The 19,983-nt window shown below is 43.0% G+C and overlaps 2 protein-coding genes across 2 annotated transcripts in view; one reads left to right on the forward strand and one right to left on the reverse strand.

The window, feature by feature from the left end:
* Positions 1–19,983, forward strand: part of LOC126045078 (uncharacterized) — a 462,867-nt gene that overhangs the window by 134,838 nt on the left and 308,046 nt on the right. The gene's annotated exons all lie outside the window — the stretch shown is intronic.
* Positions 1,086–4,195, reverse strand: SLITRK5 (SLIT and NTRK like family member 5). The gene has a single exon (XM_049816025.1). It carries the CDS (start codon positions 4,193–4,195, stop codon positions 1,295–1,297), a length of 2,901 nt encoding a protein of 966 aa, XP_049671982.1. The 3' UTR covers positions 1,086–1,294.

Genomic DNA, 19,983 nt, shown 5'->3' on the forward strand with positions numbered 1-19,983 from the left:
CAGGTGCCTGAGCAGGAGGTTGCTAAAAGGTACATTTTCAAATAGAGAAACATGATTTTTTTCTATTGTGATTCGATTTCATGTCTTAGATTGTCTGTTAAGATTTGGTCATAATTGGCATTATCCGTAATGATTTCAAAGGTCCTTCTGATACTACATCAGCTTTGGAAAAAAAGCTCTCAATGTAGTGCAACACTTTAAAGCAATCTGCAGACTTTGGACCCCATCCTGAAAACAGAAGAAACACTTAAACATCCCAGTAGTTTTGCTTGTAAGAATAGTTCTGCATCCTCTATCCTAATCTTTTGGGCATTTGACTAACTTTGCTCAATGAGTGAGTCTACGGGACTACACGCATTGGTAAAGTTGAGGTGCTTAATTGCCTGCAGGATCAAGGCCTAAACTGGGACTTCTTTCACAAGTAGGGATACTCAAGTGAGTAAGAATTTGCAGGATTAGGCCCTAAAATAGTGAAGGAACGAGAAATGCTAATGTGCATATAAAAATAGGTGCTACAATAAAATATTTTTTTATATTTCATCAATAAGTTATTTTCACTAACCAGTTATGGATCATATATCTCTGCACTCTTTAATGATTTGTCCACATCTACAGTGATCCTTTTAAAGATCATAATATATTTTTTAATTCAAAAGTCCAGAAAGCATACAAACACATCCTTAAAAAAAGGAAACCTTGTATTAAAGTCGGGGTGTGCTAATCTCTCCATAAAAGCCATATAGACTCACCCATGGCTAAAAGGGGAACATGTGCGCTGTACTCGTCAACCAGAAAGAAAGCAAAATTAAACAATGCCTGTACACACACACACACACCAAAAAAAAAAAAAAAAAAAAAAAAAAAAAGTGACCGTGACTTTTGTACTTGTAACCTGAATATGGCCTGACAAGACCCTCCTGCCACCTCCCCCAAGCACACGTGGACACACGCACAATGCCAGTGCTGTGCCCGATTTATACAATAGGTGGTTTCCTACTTCCAGACACAGTAAAAGGAGGAAAAAAAAAAAAAAAAGAAAGAAGATAACCCCCCCCCGAAAATAAAATAAACAGCACACCCTTTCAGAATCATTCCCCGAAGCTGAAAAATCCCGTGCCAAGGCACTTCACCCTACAATAAAATGAATTAAGGGGGGGAAGAGGCGGGGGGCAAGGTGGGGAGGAGGTCAGCATTTACGTTTCTTTGTTTCGCGTGTGGTTGTTAAATACAAATACTCTAGAGAAGGAGCTGCTGTGGCTGGCGGGGGGGGGGGGGGGGGGGGGGGGGCTCTTTCTCAGAACTGGCTGAACGTGGTCTGTTTTTCCAGCACTTCGAGGTAGTCCGGCTCTGCGTTTAGTTTTGCTTTTAGCTCCAGGTACTCGTTCCTGTTGGGCTCTACATAGACAGTACTGGGGGGGCTGTAGAGCACCGTCTCCCGGAGCCTGCCGTCCCCCGGCCCCGGGTGCAAGTACTGGTGGGCACGCCGAAGGTCGTAGCTGGGGGAGTAGGTGTAGGCGGCGGGGAGCTTGGGGTAGTCGGGGAGGGTGGAGCCGGGAGTGCCCAGCGCGGAGGAGGAGGAGGAGTGTTTGTCGGGCTCCAAAATGCCCCTGTAAAAGCGGTCGGCGTCTTGCACCGGGGAGAGCAGCTCCTCCCGCGGCTCGATGGTGCTCACGCTGTACGCGGGGCTGCGCGCCGGCGCCTCCTCCCCGCCGGGCGCCGGCGGCGGCGGGGGGGGCGGCGGGGGCGGCGGCGCGCCCCCCCCGGGGGGCAGGGGGTGGCTGCCGTAGGTGACCTTGAGCTCGTGGAGGTCTTTGTAATCCTCGCCCGCGTTGCCTTCCCGCGAGCGGTAGATGGGGTTCTTGCACATGTGGCCCAGGGGGTGCGGGATGTACTCGTAGACGTGGCCGGCGGGGGTCTTCACTTTGGGCAGCGCCGCGCCGCCCCCGCCGCCCCCGCCGCCGCCGCCGCCGCGGTGGGGCGGGTGCTGCTGGAGGTGGGGGTGGTGGTGGTGGTGGTGCGGGGGGGGTCCGCCGCTGTAGACGCTGTACTGCATGTTGAAGGAGCTCACGTCGGAGTTGTTGGCGCTGGCGTGGTCCCCCGGGCCCTTCTTGCGCCGCTTCATCACGAGGACGAAGAGCCCCGCCGCCACGAAGACGGACATGATGAAGACGAGCAGCAGGCTGAGGATCAGCACGGAGAGCGGCACCGAGGAGCCGCCGGCGCCGCCGCCCGCGGGCGCGGAGCCGCCCGCCGCCGCCGTGCCGTTGAGGCGCACGGTGGAGGAGGAGGGGGTGGTCCTGGCCGGCAGCTGGCCCGGGGACGGCGTGGGCGTGGAGACCACGATGTCCGAGTAGTCGGGGCACAGCAGCTCCGCCCGGACGGCCCGCATGTCGCTCTGGGCGAACTTCTTGGGGGACTCGCAGATGACCTGGTCCACCAGGACGCCGGTGTTGAGCTGCTCCAGCCACAGCTTCATGCCCACCACGTCGCAGGTGCAGTCCCAGGGGTTCTCGTGCAGGTCGATCTGCAGCAGGGATTTCAGCTGGTCCAGCACCCCGCTCACTGGCAGGTAGGAGAAGTGGTTGCTCCGCAGGCTCAGCCTGTAGAGAGAGAGACCCGCAAAAATGTTCCCCGGCAAAGACCTCAGCAGGTTGTTGTTCAAAAACAAGAGCTGGAGGTTGGGGACGGATTCAAAGGTGCCCGCCTCTATCTCCCGGATGACGTTGTACTGCAGGAAGAGGTACTGCAGGCTTTGCAGCCCATAGAACAGCTCTGGGCTCAGCCGCTCGATCCGGTTCCCGTTCAGGTACAGCCTTCGCAAATTAGTTAAATCCCCAAAAGCCCGGTCCTGAATGACCGAGATCCGATTATTGCCCAGATGCAGCAAATCCAGCCCAGTGGCATCCACAAAATCTGCCCTGCGTACCAGCGCAATGTAGTTTTCCGTCAGATACATCTTCTTAGGATTATAGGGTTTGGGCTGCAGTTCAGAAAGGCTCTCAATCTTCCTCTCCTGACAATTGACGTTGAGGCCCAGGTCAGAAATCTGCAAGTTGCAAGTGCAGGCAGTGGGACACTCCAAAGGCACCGGGGATTTGGTCTGGTAGGCAATGCTGGGGCCATAGTTGCTGTATCCCAGGTCTTTTGAGGGCAGGCGGGAGGTGGGGCGCACCCTCGTCTTGTTGGGTTGGCGGGTCCCTTTGGGGGGCTTCAAGGGGGATTTGTAAACAGCCGAAGAAGAAGTGGCCACGGAGTTGACCGAGGCTGGGGTAGTGTGGAAATACCCTGTGGTGCTCAGTGGTGTCTGCGGTCTCATTTCATAATCCGAGATGAGCCTCCTGGGGCAAAGCTCCTGCTTGGAGACTTCATCCAAGTCTCGACCATGTAAGCGGAAAGGGGTCTCACAAACCACATCTCCCACCAGAGCGGAGTAGGAGATACTGTCCAGCCAATCCTTTAGAGCAATCAATTCACAAGAGCAATTCCAGGGGTTTTCCTCCAGCTGCAGCTCCACCACTTTATCCATGTGCTGCAAAAGGCCCACGTAGGGCAACAGCTTCAGCCGGTTACCCCTCAGGTCCAGGTGAGTTAAGGGCACAAAACGGAAAAGGTTGTTGGGCAAACTGGAGAGGAGGTTGTCATTGAGAATCAGCACCTGCAGCAAATGCAGTTTGCTGAAGGCATTGGGTTCAATGACACTAATATAATTATAATCGACCTGTAGGTATTCCAAACTCTCTAGCCCAAGGAAAGTGTCATCCCGTAAAAGTTCCAGCTTGTTATTGTTCAGGTGCAGCCTCCTTAAACCTCTCAGACCGTGAAAGGCCCCGGTTTCTATGTCTTGTATGTCATTGCTCCCCAGATGCAAAATCGAAGCCCCCGTGTAATTGACAAACTGGTTCGGGTACAGCCTGTTCAGAAGGTTCCCGGACAACAAGAGGTGGTAGACAGGGAACCTTGGTGGACTGATCTCAAAAAGGCTGATGATCCCTCTGTTTTCACAGCTCACTGTTAAGATGCTGTCCTTCTCCTCACAAGGACACGCATTATCACAGATTTCCCCATAATACTCGATGCTTTCTGCCCACGAAAGGACTAGCGATGTTAAAGCAAACGCGATCGTCTGCAGCATCCAGATATGCATTTTTTTGTTGAGGTCCTGTTCCAAAGTTACTGTAGAGCAGCAAGCGTACATTTTATTTCCTGTAAGGATAAGGAGAAAAAAAAAAAAAAAAGAAAGCAGCATAATAGCATAGCCCCCTAAAATTTAAATTGGAGACAAAGTTTATATATATCTTCAGTGGGGTAAAGAATGGATTGCTAATCAAACAAAAAGAACTCCTGTCACTTCTAATTCCCACACTTTTGAAAACTGGATGACATGCATTGATTAAAAGGTTGATGGCCAACTCCTAGCAAGTCAAATGCCTGCGGTGCTTAAAAAGGTGAGGTCACAGCAGGAATTGTTCTCGTTCTGTTCGTGTGGGGTGCATTTCAATGCTTCCTTGGATTTCTTTTTCACAACCAGCCCCATAAATATACATAAAATGGCTGTCAGTTCAGTTTCACGGTTCTAATTTAAGAGAAAAGGAGCACCATTTTACGAGGTTTCCCACCTCCCCTATTACCCAGCTCCCCCTTCCCTTCAGAACCTTCCCAGTGAACAGCGCACCAAGGTTTTCCCCTCCTTCTACCTTGATTTTTAACCGGTGGTGGAAATGCCATGGTAGGAATCCAAAGAAAAATGCTCAGTGCTGAAAACGGCAGCTTAGTTCAACAGAGAGAATACTGACACATTCTCCACGTCACACATTTCTTAAAACTCTCTTATGGTTTTTTTTCTATCTATACATTTACAAAGCACCCACCCACCCACACAGACATGCACACACACACACACACACACACACATGCATGCACCCCCAGATGACTTTTGTGGGGGAATTCTTCAGTAATGAGATTAGATACGTTAACCTCCTACTTCAGTGCACTTAACAGCTCTCTTCAGTGAGAGAAATTTTGTATCTTTACACAAGTAAATAATTTTAATTGATTTTATTGTATCCCCCCCATGAGTTATATACAATGTAACAGAGGTGACTATCAAGCAGAGGTCTTCATTTCTTACACACACACACACACACACACACACACTCTCTCTCTCTCTCTCTCTCTTTCTCTCTTATTCTTAAAGGAAACGTTTTAACCACTCACCCAAAATTTGTGAAAAATGTAAAACATGCGGATCATCTTCGGAGTTTCAGCCATATCTGACATACCGCTTATTCCCAACGTTCTGCAAAACTAGCCTGGTAGAAGTGGAGAGATCTAAATAGGTCTCATGGAAATATCTCATCGCCAACACTCCAAGCATCAGTTACTGATTATAAGCAGCGATGGCCGTCAGTACTCTTCATCCTTTAGGGGAGAAGACACCCAGGCTGATTAAAAGCCAAGGGGGGTGGAAGGGAAACCCTACCATTGACCTACGTCAGTAATTTAATACCCGAATTTCACCTGGCTGGAAACAAATTCCATTTCCATTCCTTCTTGCAGTTTTTCTGACTCCTTGTGGCTTTCTTCTACTTCTACTAGTCTAAAAGCAGTATGAATAGGGAAAATAAATGCATTGTGTGTGTCGGTAGGGGAAGACTAATACATCATCCAGGCTTAAATGCTGGGATCTTGGACCAGGCTTGCATTTTCTGTCATCCACCTCAGAACTCCAATTCTCACGACACAACTCTGGTTTGGAGGAACGCATCCTGAAAAACGGGAAGTCTCAGTACTGCAAGACATCTCCTGTGGCATTAGGTTCAGGGCTGCAAATCTAGCACTTGCAGCAAAGGCAGTCATGCAGCAAGAAATCGGAAGTCTCGGTGAATCTCTCTCTAATTCTGACCAGACGTCAACTGGATCGGAATTACTCAAAGCAAAAGGCTTCACTGCATAAAGGCAGCAGAAATCTTACTCAAAGGCATGTATCTAGCATATTCTTTCTCAGCTCGATCAGATCCATTCATCCATTAACCAACAGTTCTTCGGAGGAAAAAAAAAAAAAAAAAAGCCATTGAAAACCTGCCCGGTCAGAGTTAAACTCCCAGGCATTTCACAACTTTAATTCAATTATGGTTAGCTAAGGAGGCAAATACAATATTCTCTCCCTCCTCCTTTCTCCCTTTCCCTGGGAAAAAAAAAAAAAGGGGGGGGGGGGGGATGGGAGCTAAAGAAAATAAAGTTGTAGCTGGCTATATGCAAGGTTGCAATCCCGCCCTGGAAACCCCTCTGTGATGACTGCGTGCTGCTGTTCACCAGCTTCCTACAGAGGTTCGGATTGGGGAGGGGGGGGGGGGGGGGGGAAGGAGGGGGGCGACGGGGGGGAGGGGAAAAGAGGAAGGGGGTTGCATCGGGATTTTTCTTGCGTGTGTGGTTTTTTCCCCGAAGAGTTCAACCCTTAGATTACCGCACTGCATATCCGGCTGGAAGCAGCTTTCAGTACCGCCGACAGCAGCAGCAAGCGGGCAGCCCCGGCCGGACGCTGCCGCCCAGCTGAGCAGCACCCAGAGTTGGGAGACATGGCTTTGGGGGGGGGGGGGGTCGGGGGTGGAAAGCAACAGCAAGGAAAGACCTGGCGGGGAAGGGGCGGGCGGGGAGGGGGGGAGGAAGAAAAGAGAGGAAGAGAGCGCGAGAAAAGTCAACCCCGGTACTTACTTCGCCCGAAATCTCCAGGGCCCAAGCATGGTGGCAACCCATGAAGATGCCTGCCCGCTGCGCGGGCGCTGCGCGGAGCCGCCGGGGCGGCGGCGGCGGCGGAGGCGGCGGCGGCGGCGGAGGCGAGTATCGCAGCAGCCGGGGAGGCTGGGTGCGGAACGCACACAAACACCCCCCGCACGCAGGCGGCGCCGAGACACCGGCGCTCGCACAGGGGCGCACGCACACACACACACACACACACACACGCGCGCGCGCGCACACGCACACGCAACCCGCGCGCGCACACACTCACACTCACTCGCACACGCGCGCGGGGGAGGGCGCGCGCGGCCGGGCAGCCGCGGGGGGGGGGCGCGCGCGCGCCCCCGCGCGCGTGCTCCGGCGGGCGCACGCTCGCCCGCGCCCGCGCCCGCACGGCGGGGGCGGGGGGGGTGGGCGGCCGGCGGAGCGCCGCGTTCTCCCCGCCGCCGCTGAGCGCAGCGGGGGGGGGGGGGGCGGCCGCGTGGGGCGGGGAGGAGAGAGGCGGCGGGGGAGGCGAGGGAGGGGGCGGCGGGGCGGGTGTCCCCGGCTGAGGGCGCGGCGGGCGGCCGGCCCCGCTCGGCGCCGCGCACCCCGCGCGCACGGTCACTAGACCGCACACGCACACGCGCGGGCACACACATGCCGACGCGAGCGCCGCGCCCCCACGCCACGCGCCCCGGGGCTGTACTCACACTTTCCCCGGCACGGGCCAACTTTCCCCGCGCTCCGCCGCCGCCCCGGACGCCGCCCCCGCTCCCCTCCACCCCCGCTCCCCTCCACCCCCTCCGGCCGGAGTCCCGGGGCCGCCGCTCGCTTGCAGCGCTCGCTGGCCGTTGCCGGGCGGCGGGAGCCGGTGGCCCGGCGCTCAGCGTGCGGAAGCCTCCGCTGCATCGGCGGAGACCGTGTGGAATCGGGTGGTGGCGGTGAAGGGAAGCGGCGGGTCTCCCTACACGCACCCCCCGCCGCCGGGGACGCGGGGCGTGTGGCGGGGCCGTTTAGTTTCTCTTTTCCCCGCTGCCCGCTGCAGCCCCGGGGCGCGGAGGGAGTCGGGGCGGGCATGCGGCGGCAACAACTAAGCGACTCTGCGGACGCCCCGTCCCCGCCCGGCCCGCTCCCCGAGGCGGCGGGGGAGGCCGCGGGGCCGGCGGCGCTCCCGAGCGGCCGCCCTGGCGGGGGCCGCCCGGCCGCGGGCCGCCGCGGCGGCACGGTGCGGTAGTGTGGGCTGCGGCGCCTCCCGCCGCCGCCAGGTGGCAGCGCAGTGCGGCGGATGGGCCGCCCCGCGGGCGCACCGCCCCCGGCACGGGCACGGCGGGGGGACTGGCCCGGCGGGGGGCGTGGGTGGCCGCGACGGGAGGGACGGAGCCGGCGACGCCGTGCTGACTGCGCTCTCTTTGTTGCCGGCTGGGAGAACCGCCGTTATTCCCTTCGCGTGCGCAACACGGAGGGGTTTTTTTTCTGCGCAAAGCCGGCTGTAGAGGTGGTGCCGTTTTTTACGCGTAGCTTTGGGTTTTTATGGTCTGCTTTAGGTTTTTATTTTCCGCGAAATGACGTATTTGGCTGATCTACCAAAAAAAGAAAAAAAGGTAATTTAATTGCATACACGCAAGAATGTGCACACGTTCGCCTTTGTCTATTCGTTACTGTTACATGCTGGATACATTTTACTATGTAAATCAAATAGGTGTTATGCATACAGGAACGCATCAAGTACATGCGATGTGCACAGCACAGAGGTTGGAATCCAGCTTTAACTCAAAGATAGTGCTAGACGTAGTTGTGCCTTCACGGGTTTTCTTGTGCGAGTCTAAACACTGAAGAGGGAAGAATGCTCTGCATATGATTATGTGAATTCATCACATCTATATCTTCAGCAGACTCTGTTAACTCGTATCTTAACATCCCAACATGCTAAACCCGAGAATGATTTTAGAGAATCACCTTTTACCTAATGCTCAGCCTTCCCCAAGAGGTGTGTTCCTCTCTCTGCAAACGTAAAAGGAGTGTGACTCAAATCCTCTTTCCCTAGGCCTGAAATAAGCAAGATCTGGTGTTTGGATGGAAGACAACTTTCTTATATAAACCAGGTAATATTCCTGACCTTGTAGAAGCTTTTGGGAAGCTTCTCGGGAGGACAAAGTACATACTTCTATTATTAAAGAATCTCTGACATTCCTGTTTTGATGCAAAAACCATTTGATTTAGTGGAAGGTTTTGCATGGCTTTAGATTGAGTTCCAAGATACTACTTTCAGTCAGGAAAATAATACCAAAGCATACTAGGCAGCCCCCCCCCCCCCCCCCCCCCCCCTTTAAAGCTTTCCTAATATTCCACATGAAATATATGATGACAGTGGAATAAAAAGAATTCACAGATAGTGAATAGGGATGTTTTACAGGAGTTTCTTATGAGCTCACTATTTTTGAAAAACATTTTTGTTTTGAATTAGTAATTCTGTATTTTGAATATATGGGATTTTATGCATATATGCTTGCATTTTTAAGGCCTCATATTTATAGCATCTATCTGTGTTTCTATGCTATTTTTCTCTCTGGCACACAAAATTAGACACAAGTAAATACTTTTTTATTCAAAAGAGAGAAAGGTATTTTAAATAACCTTGGCAGCTAGGCTGAGCTTAACTCTTTCAATGAAACCATTTTGGAAAAGTTGACATTTCATAAACCTGAAATCGTGTTAAAAACTATTATGTAAAAGTCAGTATTGTACATATGTTTCAGTTTAATTATTCTGGTCCTGTGCTAATGAGATATTAAAAAGTATAATCAATAGAAAATCCGATTTAATAAAATCTTACTTCCAAGTTGTTAGACTGCTAGATTATTTTAGTAGCACACACGAGGTTTAAATAGTTATTAGTGTAGAACTATCATGCTGCTATTCCATTCATTCTTATTCTGATTAACATTATATTTTTAGAAAAATACCTTAAAATTCTGTAGAGTTTTGCAGAATATTTATTTCACTATGCATGACTAGCATGAGCAGGCACAGCTCTGTGTTCCTTACTGAAATCAGTAAGGAATTAGACTCCATTTGAATGGAGTCTACATCATCTGAAAGTATTCCTTCCAGTGGAAAGTTGTATCTGAATATTTGAACTAAAACTGTCATTATAAACCTGAGCACACGAACATCAAACAATAAATGCTGCTAAATTTATGAGAAATAAAGAGGTCTTTATTGCTATAGTGTGTTGCCTTTTGCTGATTTATCTTTCATCTGCCTTTCATTAAACCAGGAGATCCTAAAAACCTTCAAACTGAAAAACTCAGGAGGAAAGTTAGAAGTAACTCATATTATCCTCATATGGAATACAAATAGAGGGATGTGAATGAGGATGGAACAACAGAAAAGCTAGATATATAAAAGGATATGATGAATACAAGGATGACATCTACAACAACTTGTAACTGTACAGGTCTACCCCCTTTCTATAGTACTTCAATCAATAAGAGTAGCAGGAACACTTGATATAGCACTTGGAACCAGACATTATGGGAAAGCAAGAACATGGAGGTATCAAAGTTGTAAGTGAAATATATTGGAACTGAAGGATACACCCTGTTTAAGAAAGACAAAAAAAAGGAGGTGAAATAATTTCATGTCAATGCACTAAAAACTGTTAAGGAGGAAAGCAATAGTGCAATTAAGAAGTGAAATTTGAGGGTGAAGATGAGACAGTGTCTGCCTCAATGAAAATTATTGAGCAAAGGGTGGGAAAAAATCTCCATGGGGATGCAATTTATTATGAATCTGCTGGTACAGATTTGATCTGGATAATAATGCCTACAAATACAGGAAGAAAAGTAAAAATTGATACTGTGTGATTATGCAAATTTGTGTGTTTCCTCATGGGCAAATATCAGAAAAAAATTCAACCAATGATTTTGGGGATTATATGAATTTCGACATGATAGAGGATGGCTTCCTCTATGGAACAGACACTAAGCAAGAAAGAGGCAAGGGTAACTTAGACTTAAGTTTAGTGAATGATAGTATCCACAGGAAAAACTGATAGAAATAATCTTAAATCTGGTGGGCTTGAGCTTTTCCATTTCATGTGAAGTTGCAAGACAGAAAAATGTGGAGGATCTCTAACTGCAGTCCAGTGTTTCAGAAAGGCAAAATGAGAAACAAAAAAGTTTAGTGAGAGTCTTAAGTGAGGAGCACCAGAATTAGAGTTCAGATACAGCATGATACTACTTTATAGAAAAAAATGCAAACACTATTGAATGTTTACACTGGGGGAGAGGGGAAGAAACAAAAAAAAAACCCAAACAGCAGGGATGAAAAAGAATTCCCAGGTGAAAACCTTAAGCAAGTTATTAGGGGTAAGCACAAAACCTATAAAGAATGGAGAAGAGATACTGATTAGCAAGGAGGAATCTGCATCAATAATTAGAAGGTATAAAACCAAAATGAGATCAGTCAGAAACCTTGTTAAACCAAAACTTGCATGGAAAACTAAAACATAGTAAAAACTTCTTAAGCTCTGTAAGTAAAATGAGAACTTAAAAAGTGGGATCGATGTTAAAGGATAGTGGACATTAAGAATAAAGTAGGCCTGGATTAAACAGTTACTGGAAAATTTGCCTCTGTTTCTGGTAAGACTGTATATGCAAATTTTGATATATAATAGAAGTAGGAATAGGGCAAGTGAAATCACATCATCAGCATATCTGGTACTGTGTGGCACAAGCATTTGGTCCAGAAAATTTCTGTCCTAGAGCGCTGAAAGGATCAACACATGAAATGCAAGTCCAGAAGTGAGTAAGTCCAAAATTTCCAGGAAGCTTAGACAAGGGAACAGTACATAATGTTGAGAGGGGAGTTATCTGAAGGGATGGAAGTCATTAGTGGAGTTTCTTGGTGACCAGTTTTGAGCCCAGACCTTTATAATACACTTAGCACTGGTTTCAGGGTATAAGGTAAGTGGTTCTGGACAGAGTTTGTAGACCATGCAAAACTAGAGGTCTTGCTGAGAACCAGATAATCAGACAAGAAGACTTGTATATATACACATATATGTATATATATACATATACATACGTACCTACATATATATATATTTATATATGTGTCTGTGTTTCTGTCAGGATACATACATATGCAAATGTATATACACTATATAAAAATTTACAAATTTAATGTTGCTGTCAATATTTTAACCAGTCAATATCTATAAACTTAATTCATGTGTATCTATGTATTATTTTCTTTTTGGCCTGGGCTGATAGGAATGGTGTGAAATTGAATAATGCAATCTACAAAGTCAAGAATGAAAACTTGCTATGAACTGGGACGATCCACTTTTATACAAACTTCTAAAATTCTGAAGGTAGTGGTCAATCAGCAAGTGACTATATGTTGCCATTATAAAAGTACCGATATGAAGGGGAAAGAGAAATGTGATTCTATGATGTATTAGGCAGGATTGTCCTAGTAGGTGGGAAGGGTTTAATACTATTATAAAGGATGTGCTTTCTCATGAGTTTCTGTTGTATTATGCATGCTTCTAGACATACATTCAAAGAATATCTTAAAATGAAATTTACAGATCAGAAAGAAACTAGTGTAATTAGGGTATAGAAAATGTGTCTACAGAAGAGAGGTTTTTTTTTTTTTAAAAAAAGGCATACATAGCCAAATAGATATTGAAAGGGAATGTGTTTCCTTACAAATGCATTTTTAGTTAAATACTAAAAAAGACAGAAAGCATTTGAACTAAAGAGTGATGTTGGCATGCCATCACATACTTATATATTGATTACGTAGCCTAGAAATGTGAAGAAATTTACTGATCTTCTGAGAAGTGAGATACTGGAAGGGTCTTCCAAATAGGTAATCAGGCCAATAAAACAAAGTTGTTTTAAGATAGAACTTGAAAGGCTTACAGAAAAAAATGTGTAATTGAATGGGACAGTTCCTGTTGGGAAAGTGACATTTGTGCCGAGTTGGGAAGGAAAGGGCTTTTTGAAGAAGATGGAATATGGTTGTTCTACATTTATATTGTATCTGTTCTCTGCCTCAGGGCTCACTGCAGACTCTCAGGTCAGGAAGGATGTTTTCTCCCCTTATTGTATAATTTAGATTCTGAGTTCTGTTAATTTCTTTCTTTCTTTTGTTCTCCTTTGTAAAGTGGGACATGTTTTAATTCTGAGAACATTCTGCAAACAATTTCTAACATATTTCCTCCTATTGCAGGGGCCTCAATAGACCATTGGCAGTGCCCTTGTTCCCTTTCTTCCCCCCTTCCCCCTCCCCTCCCCCCCCCCCCCCCCCCAAGGACCATTAGAGATCTGGCTTTTGGTCTTTACTGCAAAATTAAAGGTTTTGAGTCAGTATTGGAAAGCGGGTAGTACCATCTAGAGTAAAAGTTCTGTAGACTTTTTTTTTTTCCTACTTATCTAGTATATGGTAACCCACAACTGTGCAAATGTAGAAATTTAGATAGTCCCTTCCAGCTCTGTGTTCCTGTGCTTCCTGTTACTGCTTCTTATGAAAATCCTATTCAACTCAGTTCCGTTCTCCCAAAAATACAACCTAAACTTTCAGCATTTTCAATAGGCCATGGCATGGATTAGGTGACATACAGGAACAAAAAATCTCTCTAAAATTTCCTAAACTATTCTGTCATTATACATTAGATTTGACTTTTCATCTCTATTATCTCCTTGCTATACTTAGGATTATCAAATAATTAAAATTATATTACACCAAATATGTCTAATATTATGTATCTATATCTATAATAACTGAAATAAAAGGATTCTGATTTCATGTGGATCTGAACACTTCCTCTGGGGTAGCTTCTTAGTTTTTCTGGTGGAAATTGTAGGATAGGAATTATACAGACGTTTATTCATGTTCTTACACACAGGGGTAACCCTAAGGTACAAATTCTTAGGTTATTCTTTCTGCTTTAATTTTCTTACAGTAAGTAAAACAGATTTAACAGGAGAAACTCAGAGAATTACCAAATGTTTTCTGTCTTAATGGTTAAAACATTCAATAGAAGGAGCTGGGTTAAAATTTTTACTCCAGATTAGTTAAAAGAAATTTGAGTATGGTGAGTATACTAGCCCTCAGACTTAGACACTGACCTCTTTTGTTCCTGTTCACTTTGGCGGAGTTAAGCACCCCATGAGAATTTCTATTGAACTGTTCCTCACAAGCAGAACAAGCAAGGGAAGTCAGAAATTGAAAATCAGTGATTATATATAAATCAGATTTCCAAGTAACTCAGCAATAACAGCACTAATGTGATTCCTAATGTCTATGAAAATATTGCTATCTAGTTAAATGTTATTGGCAATAAAATATACAACAAGGAATGTAGATCTTTGAGGCACGTGAAGGTGCCCGGCAAGAACTTTGGCAGTCTCAATGGTTTCTGAATACTGCATCTAGACACTGTAAATGATAGGTAGGAGCATATATATATATATATATTTGTAAAATTAGCCCTGTGTGACTATAAATGGATACAGGTGCTTAGCTTTATGTTTTATCATTTGAATAATTTTGCCTGAGAATAATCAGTTGTTTTACTTTCTTCGAAGTGTTATTTAAAACAACCTATTTGCACACACAATAATTTATAAAAATTTAAAAAAAAAATATGTAAATCCTCAATCTGATTTCTAAACCCCAAATCCAGTCTCATGGATTTCTACATCTTATGTTTAAACATGTATTTACAAAATATAAACATAATACAAGTTAGTTTCACATATTTATATGCATGCATTCAGTTAATAACATAGAATAGGCTGATTCTTTATGAGACAGTTTGGTCTTTAGAATAAATATGAAGCTTTATTTACACAGTGATAATTGAAAATCAATCTATTATTTAACCATTCTACCTAATAGGCTCTATAACTATGTAATGTTGTCTTAAAAGGAAGTGAGGAACGTTTTGGTTTTTGTTTTGTTTTGTTTTGTTTTGTTTCGATAAGTGGACTCCCTTACAATGAACTGAAGTAGCATGTTCTGGCTCTTCAGCGTGATCTGGATTTCAGAGCGCTGGTGACTCCTCCAGGTCTTCTGGCTGGGGAAGCTTTCATCAGTTGCTGCCACAAGGTGTCCCTATCTGCACCTCTGTGCAGGAAAATGCCTCCTGAAAACATTCACTGCAGGAGCAGAAGGAGAGAAATTGAGCGGGAGGAGTAGAAAACGTGGTAGTAAACTTTCTTTGTGATTTTGAGAGTTCTGTTTGACAACCGTCTTGCACGTTACTGAAGAGGACATATTAATAGATTCATGATTGTGCGGTTAGATTTCAAAACAAACTTTAAAACCCCCCAGATATTAATGGGGTCTTAGAATAATCTTTTTGATATTATGTAGTTTTATATACAAAATGCGAAAAAATCTTCTAAAGACATGTCAGTTTAAGTTTTCTGTTTGGTAAATTTATTATAATTTTAAAATTATTCATACAGTTTGGTATAAAAATGGACTTTCAGCTAGTAAACTCTTTTTATTAATTATATATGCCTGAGTGATGAAGAAACATGCATTGTGATTGGCTTCCCTTGAACATCCTGAAAAATGAGATGTTTCAAGAATTAAAGGCCTTTGACAGATTGTACAGCCATCTAACCCTTACAATTAATGTTTAAATAGATCACTAGTAATATAAAATAATTTGGTTTATACCATAATTCTTTTCATAATGAAGTTGTTATTAAATGTTATACAAACATTATTCTAGTGGGCCAGTTGTTTAATCAAAGTCAGCAGCCATTATGACATGAGAGCTTTTTAAACAACAACAACAACAATAATAATAATAATGATAAATTATACTATCTATAATTATATGTTATTGCCTGTAATTATATAATTATAAAATAATATCAATTCTTATAATAGCTGTAATAAAATAATATGTAATTATATTATATACAATACATAATAATATTATAAAGCTATATAAATAATATTCTATTATAACATAGTATTCTATAATAATTTATTATTATTATTATCATTATCATTATTATTATTATTAAAGAAAAGGAAAAATGCAAAGAGGTGTGACGATATATTCTTTCAGTTAAAATAAGCAAGATAATTGAACAGACACCTCAGAGGATTAAATCATTATTTCCTGTAACATTAAAAGGTAGCATATACAACACTGAGAGGTGGATTATACAGATATTGTCTAGAAACTGGGAGTTCTTGAGCAATGACTTCTCTTTTTCTTTACTTAAAAAAAACAAACAAACAAACAAGCTTTCATCCTTCTCAATAATGTTCAAACCATGACTACAGAAAAGCTGCTTTTCTGAACCTGCAGTCAGTAATCCTGAAACTGTAACTCTGAGCTTACTTGTTTTGAACTTGTAAAGAGCAAGAATTCTATTTTGGAGATGTCAGCACTGTTAAACATTTTACTGCTGGATATTTGTATCACACACAGTCTAAGAATTTGAGACTAGGGAAAGAGGTTTCATTTTAAAGGTATTTACTAGCAACATAATTTTGTTAGAATGTCTCTACTGGTTTTAAGAGAGTCATGGTCTTGGTTTAAAATTTGAGTCCACAGTCTTTTAACCCAAAGGTGAGAGAGTTACAAGTCCACTGCACTGAAAACTCATGAACTGGTGAATGAATTCATGAACCATAGCTTGTTATTCTTAGTCATCCTTGTCTACTTCATGTTACTGGGTGTTTGGAAGTAAACTGACTGAAAGTCAGTGTTAAAGCAACTTGTATCAAGACAGATATGATAATGTTATTGGGATTGGATTTTCACTTCTCTATTTTAAATTAAATTAAATTTAAATATATCTGGTCAGTTAAGACCAAGTGTTAGCAGATCAAGAAAGCTATGAGACAAATTTATGACAAAACTGAAAATCCATCTTTAAAGACATTGTGGTGTGGTCTGATATTCTTTGAACCACAGGCTGGGATCAGGCTGGCTTGAGCATCTTAGTTGATTACAATTTTTATGGTAATGCATAAAAAGAGAAGTGGTATGTAACAACTGGCCTTTTCTTTCTCTATTCTGTTAACTTACTAATTGCTGTGACTGATAATCAGTTTAAAACTTCTATACAATAGGCAATGGAAGGAGCAGGACTTGTGCTTTACTATTCAAAATTAAGAAGTAGAACATTATTTGTGAGCAAGGGATTTTAACCATTACTATAGACCAGTGGAAAACACAAGTAAGAGTCTGCTTGTGTTTTGTTATCAGTAAAATAACTGAATAATACCAGTGTTTTATTAGTTTACGTGAAAAATGATAGTGATATATGTAACAAAAGCTTCTATATTGCATATATTATCTGTATAAAGTATACAGATATCTTGCAAGACACTAAAAATATAACATATTGAATAAAAAGAAAAAAGTCATAATAACTATATGACACACCTTAGTTAAGATAGCAAAATGCCCTGCAAGCATTGTTTAAGTCTTATTCTATTGCTAGTTATAATACAAGCACCTTTAACACCTTCTGTTAAAGAGAAATAGTGTTAGGGTCTTCAGAGGAAAAAAATGCTGATGAGCAGTTTATTTCTGCATAGAAGTGGTATCAAATTTATGATTTAATGTAGTTTCAGCTCTAGATTTTTATACATGTCCCTGTGGAATATGAACATCCTACAAAGATTAAGTAGAAAGCCACATGGCATTTTACTACGTTTATTGCTATTATGGCAATACCTAGTAGTTGCAAATGGCAGCTGGATTCTCCATTAGAGATATCTAATCAGATAGTATCAATACATATTGCCATATTACAACCTATGACTTGGAGAAAAATCAGTTGGAGTGAGAGTGTCTATCAGTCCTATTGAAATCCAGTGGTAACTGAAGAGTGTGAAGTTACTTAATTGTACTTGGGTACCTGGAAACTTGCAGCCAAAGTAGAAAAAGCAGATGAAGGAGAGGTGAAAGGAAATATTATCCCCAGTCTTCATTTCAGGAACTGAAGCAAAATGAGATCAGTTAACTGAAATGTGGCATATAGAATATGGAATACTTTATTGAATTATTTCAATTCATTTCTCAGAGCTCCCTCTCCAATATCTCATCCGGAAAATGAATCTAACTCTTAATATAGTAAAAGGTTGGAAATGTTTAATATCCTTTTATGTCTTGCTTCAATCCATTTTTTTAATGCAAATGTGTTGCTGAAATGGATGGCAACAGAGAAGTTTAATAAATAACAGTATCAGTACCTAAATCATGAAGTCTGTCTTGCTTAAGATAAACTTTAGCATTCTGAAGCCTATGTAGGTTCTGCAAGCTTCAAGCTTTGTTAGGAAGCTGTCTTCCTTTACAAAATGCTACCTACTTCTGAAATGCATCTATGCAGGGCTAAATGAAATTAATTCCTTCCACTTGAACAATTTCCCAACTACTGTAGGGAAGGCAAGAAATATTTTACATAGCTTTCTAAAACAAAACATACTTTTTAAAGGCAGACAGGTACTGTGTTTTGAAATAGTCTTACTAGGCAACTATGCATGATGTCTAAATCAGGGCCAATTAATCTTAAATACTGTCCTATAGATAATGATGTCAGATGGGCATCTCCAAAGGACGATTCTCCTTATGTGACCTGAAGTCTGGTCTAAATACATGTCCCTCTGTACTGATCGTGGTGGCATAATGCATTTAGCTTAGTGACTGAGCTGACATCTAAAATCAAGTAGGCTTAATACATACTTGGTTAATGGTAAGTCAATGTATTAAAACCAGAGATACCTAAATATAACTGTAAAGAGATTAAGATATATTTATACTTTATGTCATCTGTAGTCTTACTGACCTGGGTGGGACTTTTGGCGAAGTACAGTGCTACTAATCATAAGGCAGATATTGTATCAAAATTCAGAATTCCATCAGCAAAAGTACTTTTTAAAAAGTTAATATTGCACAAAATATCTTAAGTTCTTTTTCAAATAATAGTTTGTATGGTCACTAGTAACCGCACATGAAAATTTCTGTATGACTAAGTTTATTTTGTGTACTTATATCTATAATAATACATATTTTTTATTTGTTATGATGTTAAATTGATGTGGATAAACATATGGATTGTGAAACATTGCTGTTAGCATTAATGATGTGATAGTAGACCTGTGTAGCCAGAAGTGGGGATTTTTGTTTCCTTTTTTGCTATTATACATGGATGTTGTGGTTTAAGCCCAGCTGGCAACCAAGGACTACACAGCTGCTCGCTCATCCCCTCCCCGGCCCAGCGGGATGGCAGAAAAAATTGGGAAAAAAAGTAAAACTCATGGGTTGAGATAAAGACAGCTTAATAGGAGAGAAAAAGAAGAAAATGATAATAACAATAACAATAACAATAATAATACAATAATAATAATGAAAGAATGGGAATATACAAAAGAAGTGATACACAATGCAATCACTCACCACTCACCAACTGATGCCCTGTTAGTCCCTGAGCAGCGGGCCCTGGCCAGCTTTCCCTCCAGTTCATACACTGGATGTGACATCACACGGTATGGAATACCCCTTTGGCCACATTGAGTCAGCTGCCCTGGCTGTGTCCTGTGCCAATTTCTTGTGCCCCTCCAGCCTTCTTGCTGGCTGGCCATGAGAAGCTGAAAAATCCTTGACTATAGTCTAAACGCTACTTAGCAACAACTGAAAACATCAGTGTGTTATCAACATTCTTCTCATACTGACCCCAAAACATAGCACTGTACCAACTCCTAGGAAGAAAATTAACTCTGTACCAGACAAAACCAGGACAATGGATTAAAATGTCATGTGGATGCCATAATAAAAAATCAATTTCCTTGCTTTGTGCTTATGTTTTCTTATCATAGCAATTACTATTTAGTCAACAAATTATGTTTAAAGAAAAGAGTTTTCTGCTAATTCATATTTTATTTTCTTTCATTACATATTCTATTGTTCTTAATTATATTTTAAACCTGCATTTTTTTTGTTTGCATACAGTTAATAGAGCTCAACGGTTAGCCTTCACATCCAAGATAAAATGGAATAAGTGTCTTTGTTATGCTGAAAGGAAATTATAAAAAAAACCATTAAAATGCTGTCATCAGTCTCGCTAATGAAATTTGCAGATTTGGCAGGATATCCAGAACAATGACTGCCACATGATTTATCAGTAATGACTTCTGACTACGACATAATTTAATTTGCTACACTAACACCCAAAATGCTACTGTAAAACATACATGGTTTATTTTCTATTTCTG

This window comes from Accipiter gentilis, chromosome 13, assembly GCF_929443795.1.
Source record: "Accipiter gentilis chromosome 13, bAccGen1.1, whole genome shotgun sequence".
NCBI lineage: Eukaryota > Metazoa > Chordata > Aves > Accipitriformes > Accipitridae > Astur > Astur gentilis.